General features: G+C 45.2%; 1 protein-coding gene across 1 annotated transcript in view; it reads right to left on the minus strand.

The window, feature by feature from the left end:
* MAP3K10 (mitogen-activated protein kinase kinase kinase 10) overlaps positions 1–11,267 on the minus strand; it is a 270,585-nt gene extending 259,318 nt beyond the window's left edge. The window contains exon 1 of the mRNA XM_086938266.1: positions 7,709–11,267. Within this exon, the coding sequence (XP_086794392.1) occupies positions 7,709–8,468 (760 nt within the window). The 5' untranslated portion in view covers positions 8,469–11,267. The remainder of the gene's footprint in view (positions 1–7,708) is intronic.
* Between the last annotated feature and the right edge of the window lie 1,049 nt (positions 11,268–12,316).

Genomic DNA, 12,316 nt, shown 5'->3' on the forward strand with positions numbered 1-12,316 from the left:
GGCTGATCCAATAGCTGGTAGTGGATTGTAACCAGGAAAGGGAACAATACTCAGCGCGCCAGATGCCGCAACCCTGGCGAAAATCCTGCTGCGAGCACGTCGGAATATGTCTGACGACACAACCGAAACTAGGGTGATGGTGTACTGTTGGGTTAGGTACCTGAGAAGAGCGAGCGCTGCGACCCCCTATTCCTCTGACATTCCTATCGCAATGCTGTGCTATCTTCCGCAGGGAGAGCACTGGGCAGGGCTGGAGGACTGGGCTGAGGCAGGACTGAGAGTGGTGGGGGACTTATACCAAGATTCCACGCTCCTATCATTTGAGCAATTGCAATCTGTATTGCCCGGGGGTCACTTCCTGAAGTACGGGCCCTCACACGAATGATTAGAAAGCACTGGAACATTGGAGGTGTGGAACCTCGAGCGCTGGCGAGGTGTAGATATGTTGCACTATCAGCAGGGAGAATTAAGACGGTGTTGTGTCTGTATAAGGCAATGTGGGGGATAAGCAAAAGCCGTTAGAGCACTTGCGATTACAATGGGAAGAGGACCTGGGTAACCAGATACCAGAGAGAGATTGGGACAAAATCCTAGAGCGAAACCCGAAAGTGTCTAGCAATGCGAGATTTATATTGATTAACTATTATGTGCTACATAGAGCATATCTAACGCCGGACCGAATTAGGAGATATTTTGGGGCAGAAACAGCAGTGTGCCTAAGATGCGGGGAGAGGGAGGGACACATGCTTCACATGTTTTGGAGCTGTCCCACATTGCAATCCTATTGGGAAGCGGTAAGACAGGTGGTAGGTGACCTTATTGACAAAGAGCTTCCACAGACCCCAGAGCACTTCCTATTAGTGTGGTTCCGCCACACGGCCAAAAATATAGTAACAGGAAAGTTCCAGGATCTCGCCTATGTCCTAGCCAGGAGAGATATAGCCAGGAATTGGAAAGCATCAGGAGGGCCACAGTTTGCCATCTGGTAAAAAGAGCTTGAGAAGTGGGCATGAACAGAAGGCAGGCTATTGCTGAGAAAGGCCAGCCGGTGAATAGGCAAAATGGAACGGGCTAGGGCATGGGAAAGCCTAGTGTGCAAGTTGGGAGCGAGTAGGCAGAACAATAGTGGTGCATGCACCCCAAGGTTGGTCAAGCCAGAGCGGGAGAATGGGCATGAGGGACATACCGCCTAAAGAAGTCTGACGGTACAGCACTGCAAAGCACGGACATTGAGAGATCGATGCACAGGAACCCAACATCACTTAGACATGCTAACACGTTTATATAAGCGCAACTCAAAGGGGGAGGGGGGATAGTTTGGTTTAAAATGGGGATGTTGAAGACAATACGTTAAAGAATGAACGCAGAATACCATTGTACAATAAGTGCTAAATATGGAACTGAGAAAACTGAAATGTAATGTACGGATATTGTCTAAAAGCCAATAAAATATAGGTTTAAAAAAGAAAAAACTCATGGCTTGACTATTGCTATCCTTAATTTGTGGGTCTTCCATCTCACCTGACTCGCCGTTAAGGCAAAATGCCTCGGCCTGCCTGGTATTAGGTCTCAGCAAGTGTTCCCGCATTCCTGCACACTTGACCCAGCTCCACTAGTTGCCAAAAACTAAGCACTTTTAATGCTCTTTGCCGCTGCCACAAAGCCTTGCATGATCCTGTGTGGGGAAAAATGTCATCTTTATTCTCTTTTTACATGCCTCCATGCCTTCTACGCTCCGGTTTCCGGAAGTCCGTTTATATTCCTAGGTTAAGGAAAATCAGATTGGGTGGTGTGTGATTTGCGGTGGTGACAACCAAGGACTGGATGCTCTATCCCTAGAACATCAATCTGAAATAAGTCTAATAAAGCTCCACAAGTTATTAAAGACACACCTTTTTACTTTCTCCCTGCTACCAGGTACTACTCTGAACTTTCAGGCGTAGTCAGCGACAAGAAACCTCTTTCTGGGGTACCTGTGAGCTTTATCAAATCTGGAATCAATCAGGAATCTTCAGAGACCAAGATAGGGGACTTTTTTGGAATTCAAAACAGGGACTCAAATTGATATACAATAGACCAGCATACATCTGAGACCTGCTGTTTGCGCATCAGAGACAAAAAAAAGGGTGATTTGCACTTTTAACACCACATAGGAAATTACTCATGTCAACCTAGGAAGTTGATGACCGAATACCCGGGTCAGGTCTAGTGACATGGAGCTCTAAGTTACTGGTCTATGGACAGCATTTGTTTGAAAGGTTTTGGAAATTGAGACTTGGCAACACTGCTGTAGTGCCACACTAGAAATGGCTAAAATAAAAAGTCTCCCTCGCCTGAGGTATATCTAAAACTTGGGGATCTTAACAAGGAATTAACTAATACCCTAGCAGAGGTCCTTAACCCCCCAGGGTCTACAGGGAGAAGGGCAGGAAATAGACCTACATGGTACAATACTGCCTGTAGAAAGGCGAAAGTAAACTCCTCCGGGTCCTGAAGCAAAATAATAGGGCACTGATAAAAGAAAGGTGATCAGAATATAGGCAGTTAATACATCATGCTAAGGTCGAGTGGGACAACGATAATTGGGCCAATTTAACGTCTGCTCTTAAAACAAGAGATGCACGGAGGTTTTGGTTAATTGTCAATACGGGGTCGGCCGACCCGTTACCGGCAGTAGCACCTAACATTGCTGCGGATGTGTGGGAAGATCATTTTCGCACCCTCTATGGAGGGGAGAATTCTACCAATGACATGGAGCAAGGGGGATTAGCGCCCAGCCCTATTGTTCAAATGAATGAGGTAGAGTTTACTGAGGGAGAGGTCCGTGTTGCTATTTCCAAACTTGCAGCCGGCAAAGCGCCAGGGTTGGATAAACTTCCAGGCGACCTCTTCAAGCATGAACCCAGGGTTTGGGCCCCTTACTTAACGGTTTTATTTAATGCAATCCAAAGGAGTATGGCGGTCCCCAGTGCTTGGCTGGGAGCTGAGATCGTCCCTATCTTCAAGAAGGGCTCTTCTCCCAGCCAACTACAGGCCTATCAGCCTCATTGATGTGCCGCAAAAGATCTTTGCGAGGCTGATTTCAGACCACCTTCTAGAATGGACGGAGGAGTTTTCCATCTTAAGCCCTTATCAGGCAGGGTTTAGGAAAAATGTATCCACTACGGATCAGATTTTCCACCTGATCCTGCTTTTTTGGAAAACCATTAAGATTGAGGGAGGTTCACTATATACGGTCTTTGTGGACCTCCGTGCGGCCTTCGATCTGGTCCCGCGCGGGAAATTATAGACTGTGCTTCTAGAACTGGGCATTCCTTTCCCACTTTTGAACATGATAATCCGACTCCATAGGGAGAACTTCCCACAGGTCAGGTGTGGGAAAAATGGTGCTCTGTCAGCTAGATTCCCCGTTGGCAGAGGGGTGAGACAGGGGTGTGTCTTGGCACCCACCCTGTTTTGCCTTTATGTCAACGGGGTAATCACACACCTGAATGCGGTACCCAACAGCGACGCCCCAAAACTCGCTGGCTGTCGGGTTCCTGCGATCATGTTCGCAGACGATACCTTATTGCTTTCAAAGTCTCCTATGGGCATCCAACGAGTGCTGGATGGCTTTGAGTCATTTTGTGTGGAACGGGGTCTGGAAATAAATACCTTTAAAACAAAATTCATGGATTTTTAACCCACCAGCAACAACACGCCCAAATCCAATGATCGGTGGAGTCAGGTTAGAAAGGGTTCAGACTTTTGAGTATTTGGGGCTCCTTTTAAATGAAACTATGACCTGGGTGCCACATCAAATAAAATCCCAACTGAAGTTGGCTCAACTAGTGGGGGTATCCTCAAGCTTCCAAACAAATCCTCTCTCAAACCGATTGGCCCACCTCTTGAAATATACAAACTACAGGCACGGGGGCAGTAATCTACGGCGGCGAACTCTGGGGTCACCAGTGTGGATCCGCGATTGCCGTCGTGGAAAACAAATTTTTAAGACAGTTGGTGACTTTGCCCCCTAGAATACCCCTATTGCCATTAAGGCTCAATTTGGGCCTCAGACCCATAGATGAGGAATTGGGCCTCAAACCGCTAACATTTTGGCAAAGGCTCTGGACCACCCCTGAGCTCAAGAATTATAGGCAAGAGCGCTCGGACGTTTTAAGGCTCCCGAATGCGGGGAAATTTCCCTGGCTGAAGTATGTGAGAGAGGAATTTGGGAGAATAGGTCTCCCGTTAATGTGGTCTGACCCGGAGTCTGCTTGCACTAGGGTCCCTCGTAAGTACCTGGCCAAATTTTTGGCAGCAATGTGGAACAAAAGAAGGATGTATGTAAATATTGTCTGAATTTGGATCCAGCATCCACAGTTGTATGGATGCTTTGGTGCTTGCACTTAAACTCTAGACTGTAAAGGATGAATATACGGACATTTATTTTTTTACTGATTGCTATGTAATGACAAGTTGTATGGGCACTTGAACTTTCTTGCTACTTACTTCTCTACTTACATGTATTTTATCAATTTTTAATTGTTCAAATATGCGATTTCTTTTATGACAATACTGTCGAAATAAAGATGAAAATAAATGAATGAAAAAAAGTTACTGAATACTGATTGATGTCATATTTCGAATGCACATAATAAAATTCACAGGTGGGCTGTAATTACCTTTCACAAAACAAGCCAGCACTCAGTAGAAGGAGCAAGATTTTCAGGACCCAGCAATATGAGAAAGCATTTTTCTGTTTTGACTGAAGTAGGAAGGCAGGGGCCTGTATGTAGTAGTCGTGTCGCGAGTGAAAGCGACAGTTTCAGTAACTGCCTTGGAATGACCCATTTTATAGCAAAAGAAAATTGCTATTTATGATGATCAACAAATGACAGCAGAGATAGAGGCAAGAACATGGTTTTGCATACTCCAAGCAGAGAGAGGATGGAATAACAGTTATTTTAGTAGAAAAAGATTAACTTGATTCCATAATGCGCAGATACCCTCTGCTTGTGTGCTTAAAAGATAGAACTGTAATGAGTCTCTCCTTGTGGTGGTTCTGGGATTAGGGAGTGTAATGCTAGGCAGGGCATAAAGTCTACGGGTCTCTTGAAAAACTCCACCACCTCAATGAAGATGCAGCTAGGCGGTTGCAAGGCCTTCAGCTGTGAAGAATGAAGAGGAAAAAGAATTGGGTGAAGTCAGTGGCAATAATATCATGAATAAGTTTACGCAAAGGTACATTGTGCTGATAGACCCATATATGATCCTTGTAGCGCCTACTGATGTCCCATTGCAGGTAAGGGCCTAAGTGGTGCTCAAAATGACCATGCAGTAGCACCAGCACTAAATGTATCTCTAGGAAAGATTTGTATCCGTGTTCAACAAATTCTTTTGTTGTATGGCAAAATGGCTTCTCAGTTTTACGTAGTGCTATCCTTTGAGCTATATTTCATGAAAGCTGTTTCTGAGTCTCTCGCTGCTACATTTCATAATGTCAGGTCAGGATGGATCCAAGCACTTTTTATTTTTAATTTCACTGATTTTCATGACGTAGAGTGTCTACCCAACATCTGTGGTCATGAGACCGAAGAACAGGTCTTTAAGGGACCTAGGGCCTAGTCTGATTTTCAGATTGCTAATTAGTAGAGGGTAACTGGGGGAGGAATTTGCAATGAAGGAGTATTTGGAAAGTAAAGAGTTTAGAAGTAGTTAGGGAATGATAGCCAAGTGGCCAGTTACAGCCCACTGATTGTGATATGCCCAAATCGGATCTTCGGTCTTTAATGGTAGTGTTGGCTGTCTCTGTGGTGAACCAGTTCAGTAGGAAAAGTCTTGCAAGTATCAATATTGCTTCTCCAAAGAAGGACTGTGAAGTAAAGCATTTTACTCTGCTGGTTATAAAGTGGTTTCCGAGGCCTAGTGGGCCATAACAGAGTAGGATTGTAATAACTGTGTAAGAGGATCAGTGAAACATGAATTTTATAAGTGAAGGGTTTAGTTCAATTATTGATTTTTTTTATGTTGTGGTTCACATCAAGTTCTCCATATTATTCGTGGGATTGATGAGAATATGGGTGAGGTAGGCTACTGAAGTGATCTTGTCATCTTTTGGTCAGGTGTTGATAGTTCACTCAGTCATGTTTCAGTAATGAAGAAGCAATCTGGGTCTGTGTCGAGAATGAAGATATGGATCCCTTGGCTGTGGCTTAGAAGGCATGTGGGACGTATCAGGTGGCAGGATAGCACCGCTAGTTAATCATTCCGTTTGCTAGCGGTTGTGTTAAGAATGATGAATTGATGGAGCAGTTTAGGGCGATGACTGAGTAAGTACTGTGTTTGGGGAACAATAAATGGTCTGGGCATGGGGAGAAGAGGGTTTTTCCTCCATTTTGATAGACACAGTACAACTCAGCTTCCTTCTCCCTCTACATCCAGGGAGGATACTAGGAACTGAAGCTGCAAGTGGCCTTTTTTGTTCTTCATACCATTACAAAAGCAACCACACAGCTTTGCAATATAAGTCACTAAACTAATATCACAATGGAAACTTAGGACGACACTTGAGGTGCTGTGCACTCTCATCCACCATCCACTTTCTCATTTACAAATATTAAAATTGGAAACTCTAATAAGATTTTAAAATGGTGCTACCCCTAAAATCCCTCTTAATGTCATATGTTTAAGTGAATATGGTATTGCACTGTATTGGTAAAGTCTCATCAACAAAGCTGGCAATTCGTCTGCAGGGTCAGCACGATAATGGTCACTGTAGAGTAACTCCAGAAAAGAAAAAAACTGTTTCTGTCTTGAGGTCAGGCAGGATGTGTGCATGCAATTGCAAAGCTTTGTATGGCTGCTGTGTAGGGCTCTGCACCTTAAACGGTGCAAGAGAGGGTCATGCCAATAAGTACAACATCTCTGTGTCACACCCCTATAACAGACGTATTGCATGCCAGGATTGATGCACATTGACATTACTGTGGGTATCACCCTAGAGCAAGAATAGCATGGAGGCAGTTCAGGATGGAGGTGCATAAACAAAGTTGTGTGCCTTACCCCAACAATAGAATAGCACAGTCACCTCACAGGTCAGGCCTGAAGTGGATTGTCTAGGTTGTGCATCACACCCAGTACAAGAAAAGTACATGGAATTTCTGCTGCTGTCATTCAGAGAATGAGTGTCGCGGTGTGGAGTCTTAAGGAGGAAGCAGCACACAGAAGAGAGCGAGCAAAAAAAGAATAAAAAGGTAGTTCTCCGAATGCAAGTGGGGGAAGGATGTCAGTCATCCAATCAAACAGCTTTAAACGGCCTGTGCACCAGTATGGAGGACAAACATAAGAAAAGGAAGGAAAGCAAAAGGAAGGACAGAGAAGCAAGAAAACTAGATTAGCATAAGCATGTCAACTATTGATAAGCTATGTGATGGCCCAAAGGTGAAAGTATTATTACTGCCCACCATAACTTTTTTGAAAACACAGCCAAGGCTGTCTGTAGACAAAACCTAAAAATATTAAAACTCAACTTAAACTTCTGTTCTGTAATGAAGCAGAAACCCTTTCTCCTCAGCATTTTCTTTTTTACTTTCAAAAGATGTTATTAGAAAAATGTTCATATACAGTACTTCAAACAGTGTCCTACCACTTCTATATTCAAATCAACATAACATTTCCAACGATTATAGCATGTTCTCTTTCGCAGTAGATGAAGATAGGTACTTACTGTTGATTGACTTCAGGTCACGGTGGATGACTGGGACAATCGCTTCATTGTGTAAGTAGTTCATTCCCCTAGCAATCTGCACTGCCCAGTTGACCAGGACATGTGGTGGCACCTTTTTCCCCGCCAAGGCCCGGTTCAGTGCTCCACCACGAGCGAACTCCATGACTAGACAGAGGTGAGGAGGAGTCAGGCACACCCCCCTTAGGGCAATGATATTGGGGTGCCGGAGCATGCAGAAAAGCTTGGCCTCCTGCCTCACGTTTTCCACTGTCACACTGATGTCCTCATCCATGTCCTGTCGGGCAGCTTTCACAGCCACCTCCTCCTCTCTCCAGAGACCCCTGTAAACTTTTCCGAAGCCCCCAACCCCAATTATCTCCTCGATCTCTAGCTCATTAAAATCAATCTCCAGAGGGTGGGGGCAGTCTCTAGGGGCACCATCAAATGCAGTGTACCGGGGGTCGCTGACCACGTAGTTACTGGGAAATATCCCCACTTTGCCATTGATCTTGCCGGTCCACCAGCCCTCATCACCGGATACACGTTCATCTTTGGACAAGACCTCAACAACATCTCCTCTCCTCAAGGTCAGCTCCTCTTCAGCCGTAGCCTCGTAGTCAAAGACCACCGTCCAGAAAGCGTTGGCAGCTGCAGGCTGGCTGGGTTGGCTACCATCTGAGGAACTGGTCCAAGCCCCATTGTCGCTACCCTCTCCTGAATCCTCCCTGGTCAGAGGGCGCTGACTTTTAAATGGATCCATACTGCTTGCGACCTTCTATTTTTGGGTCAAAGAATGTTTGACAAAGTTTAAAACTGAAAAAAAAGCTTGTTTAGTCATGACAGCTGCCATGCTTCAAAGTTACTCCTGTACAGAGGGGCGTTTCAAGTGCTGCCAGTCACAGTTTCCAAAACTATCCTCCATAGTCAGATTTGTTTTTCCCTTTGATGAATCCCTGCATGGTCCAAAACCGAGATTCCTAAAATTCATCGTCGAGATATTTATTTTTATGGAACAATAGCACCTGAACTCATTGCACAGTAAAACAAAAAGGATAGATGCACACAAGTGTTTCTATCTAAGCGCTGCTAGATCAATATGTTTGCCTCACATCTTGCTGGATTAGGTGCATTTCATTTCATTTAAGTGTCCGTCTTCTACGGCGATGCCCTGGTTCAATGTCAAACATAAGTCCATTTTATGATGTCACTTAGTGGGAACTTTCCCATTGAACTTAACACTCTCGTATTTCTCAATAGAAACAAATAAACGGGTGGCTTGGGTACAAAGGCCCATGCTTGTAGTTCAGACTCCCGGGCACCACAACTACGTTACAGACAATTGCAGCATGAGCTATCGCCGATACCAGTTTAGTATTGCGCAACTGAGCTGCCTGGACACAGCAGACACGAGGAAACACACTGGCCGAGACCAGCTTCTTCCTAGCGTAAGACAAGCCTTCAAGTGAACAACCTATTCGTTGATATATTTGTTTCGAAAAATGTATCTAAATTCACTTTACTTTCGATGCACCTGCGAATGCCCCGCCTCGAAGATGAACAGGCTGGTTCAGTTGAAACTGTCAGTGTCAAACGGGTATCTGTCAGGATCAGATTTCCCATTGAAGTGTAATGTTACACCGTCGGCCCCACACAGCTCTACTGCCACCCGTTCACAGCTTCCTATAAATAATATGTTGTGTTGAAGCGCCCATTTCGAACACTTACTGACTCGTTGTGCAAATTATATTTTTAACGTTGGGTTTCGTTGGTCAAGCGGACGACGAAGGCTTCTGAATCACCACAAGGAAAGGGATCACAGTTACACAGCCGCCTAAAACACACACGTTTTGTGGCATCTCAGGCTGCACCCCGAATACAGGGTGTTCCAGCAAGTCCCCTGTGCATGCACCATTCTAACCCCTCTGCTCTTTGCCAAGAGTGTGTTTCTTTGTTAGCTGCTTGCCCCTGGAGACCCCCTCAGCCTCAGGAACGGGTGGGGTGTGCATATCAGGTTCCAGTCACCCAAAGACAGGCGGCTCCCACTCCAGGGCCCCAGTCTGACCTGTGTACCTGCAGCACACGAATCCCCGGCCTCCAGCTGTTGATCGAATGTGCCTGTAAGGTTTCCAAGTTGGAAAAGGGGGGATATCCGAAGCTCTGCTGTGTTCATTGCCAGCTGCACCTGCAGCCCCAAACACTCCCCATTTAAGCAAGTGCTTATTTCTCGTCCTTGTTGAGTGGGGTCATCTCCAATTGTTAGCTTAGGTATCCATGAGCACTTTAATTCAAATCCTTTAAATTAACAGGCGACCTCCTAGTGGTCCCTTGTGTTTCCAGTGCCGCACGTGACACCCCTTCCTAATAGGCCCCCTTTTGAAAACAAAGCTGTATATATTCTATTCACGTTCCTCCTGAGAAGATTCCAAGACTTCGAACAGGGGACCCAGGTATCCTATCCACTGATGGGCGACATGTACACCAAGCGGCTGACTGTTTGCCTCTTCTTTTCTATGATTAGGCTCTTGCTCTGAACACCTCAGACAACTTCTTACATACATCCACACTCATGAGGGTGTCTTGGGGGCCTTTCTCCTCGTCAATGTTGGATAGGTTCCAGAATCTGTAAGGCTCTAGTGCACCTGTAGCAAGCACTACTAAGAGAGAGCTGGAAGGAACATTAAAAGTGTTTTCCCTTGCTGTTTTTCAAGGTTATCCCATGTAATTTCCCGATGTAACAGCTTTGAAGGCCATTTCTTGCCTGCACGACAAACTGGAGATTGCTTCAAGTAGATACAGACCCCCTTCTATTTCCTTGTGGCCGTGCTGACCCCAATCCAGAGTGACCGGCACATCAGATCTCCATTTCCTCGTCACTCCTGTGTCCTCGGTGTTCCTGCGCACCCCCTTCGCCCAAAGAAACAAAAGATGCAAATTTCGCGTGTCCTGCTTCACTGCTCTGGACTGACCCCCACCTGGAAACCCAATCTGGTATTCCTTGTCTTTCATTCAATTGCTTTTAAAGCCAGATGGTCTTCAGCAAAGCAGTTCTATTCTTCTTCGGCAGTAACACAGTCCAGATGAAGCAGCTGCATATCATTTTTGGGGAGTTTCAGGGTTTGGATGTTCAAACGCACGCCCAAACCGGAACACCCCCTGCTCATCATTCAATGTCACTACCCTATCGGGTGCAGGTTGTGATGCTGTCAGATCAGACTCCAGGGCTGCTGTGTGCATAGACTGCTCTCGCTCCTGGATCAGCAGCCTCTCGGCCCCTCTCTCGGGTCAGCCGCCCATCATTCACTGTTTCGGAAGAAGGGACCTCGGGGACGAAGGGTTCACCGGTGCACCTATGACAGACAGCTGCTCCCCCTTGTTGTGCGCTTTTCACATGCAGCACGGGCAAGTACTTGCTCTTCACACTTCGTTAGGAGCTCCTAGGTTTAGTTCTCTTCATCCAGTGGCTTATCTTCAACACCTCTATGGAACGAGGGTGTCTTTCTGCCCTTATTCTAATACACCTTCCCCAGGCTGTCAGCTGTTCCAATAGGCTCCTCTGCGCACTGCACCACGGGAAATGTAGTATCTACTTTACCCCGCCCCGCGAGCACTATGGTGATATTGAATATATAAGGAAGGAGGGAGTAGAATCTGGTTACTGATAAATACGTTTAGTTAACTAATAATACTACCCCAAGTGGTTGGATTATCATTATAGTAAGCTTTAGATATAAATCTTCTTATTCGGTGGACATGTTACCATACACTTTGGTTTGGCAACACAGCAAAGAGTTAACCCGTCTCGCCACTTGTTTGTCTAGAGGTCAAGAAGTCTGAACCCAGCACGTCATCATGGCATCCATCTTACAAGTGCACTTTTCTAATATTTCTCGTCTGATTTTCTTAAAAATAAGACATTTATAATATGTTTTATTAATTTTTATCAATATACTTGTTTTTTAATTCCATGTATATGGTATTACTAGTTACACTGATTGAACTTTGCTTTTTACTCTGCTATGAGCCGTAATATAGTATATCACTTTGAATCATCTTAAGAAAGAAAATTAATTTCACATACTTCCTAGAAGTTTATACGATTATCATTAGCTACGTCTTCAGCATGTTCTTCCTCTCTCGATTAGCCTGCTTCTCACAATAATTAGAAAACACTATAAACCGCAAGATGGCTACTGCTGAGAAAGGAGTGGGGGGAGTTGGAGGCGTTTAAAGCAAGCAATGATATTTTAGTGGTTGTGGACGCACCGTTCCTAATTTGGGTCCCACGAAACTGCGAACGTGTCGGCCATCTTTAAATGGTTGTACGGTCCGTTCCCTGCAATTGCCGTATCTATTTGAACTTCAATGAAACCGTTATTCTTGACGCTTGTAAAATAAATCGCACACTGAAGAGGCGTGGCAATGGACTATAAAAAGAGGAAAACACATCGTGATTGGCCAGAAACCATACATTCCGGGGGCGTTTTCTGCCAAGGAAACCTGTTACCCGGGCAACTGAGCTTGCAACACATCTTTTGCCAGCTGTCATGCATTTGTTAGGTGTATAGCGACTATCAATATCAGGAAAATAGAGTTTACACTTTTAAGGTC

Source organism: Lissotriton vulgaris, chromosome 9 (genome assembly GCF_964263255.1).
Source record: "Lissotriton vulgaris chromosome 9, aLisVul1.2, whole genome shotgun sequence".
NCBI classification, from domain to species: domain Eukaryota; kingdom Metazoa; phylum Chordata; class Amphibia; order Caudata; family Salamandridae; genus Lissotriton; species Lissotriton vulgaris.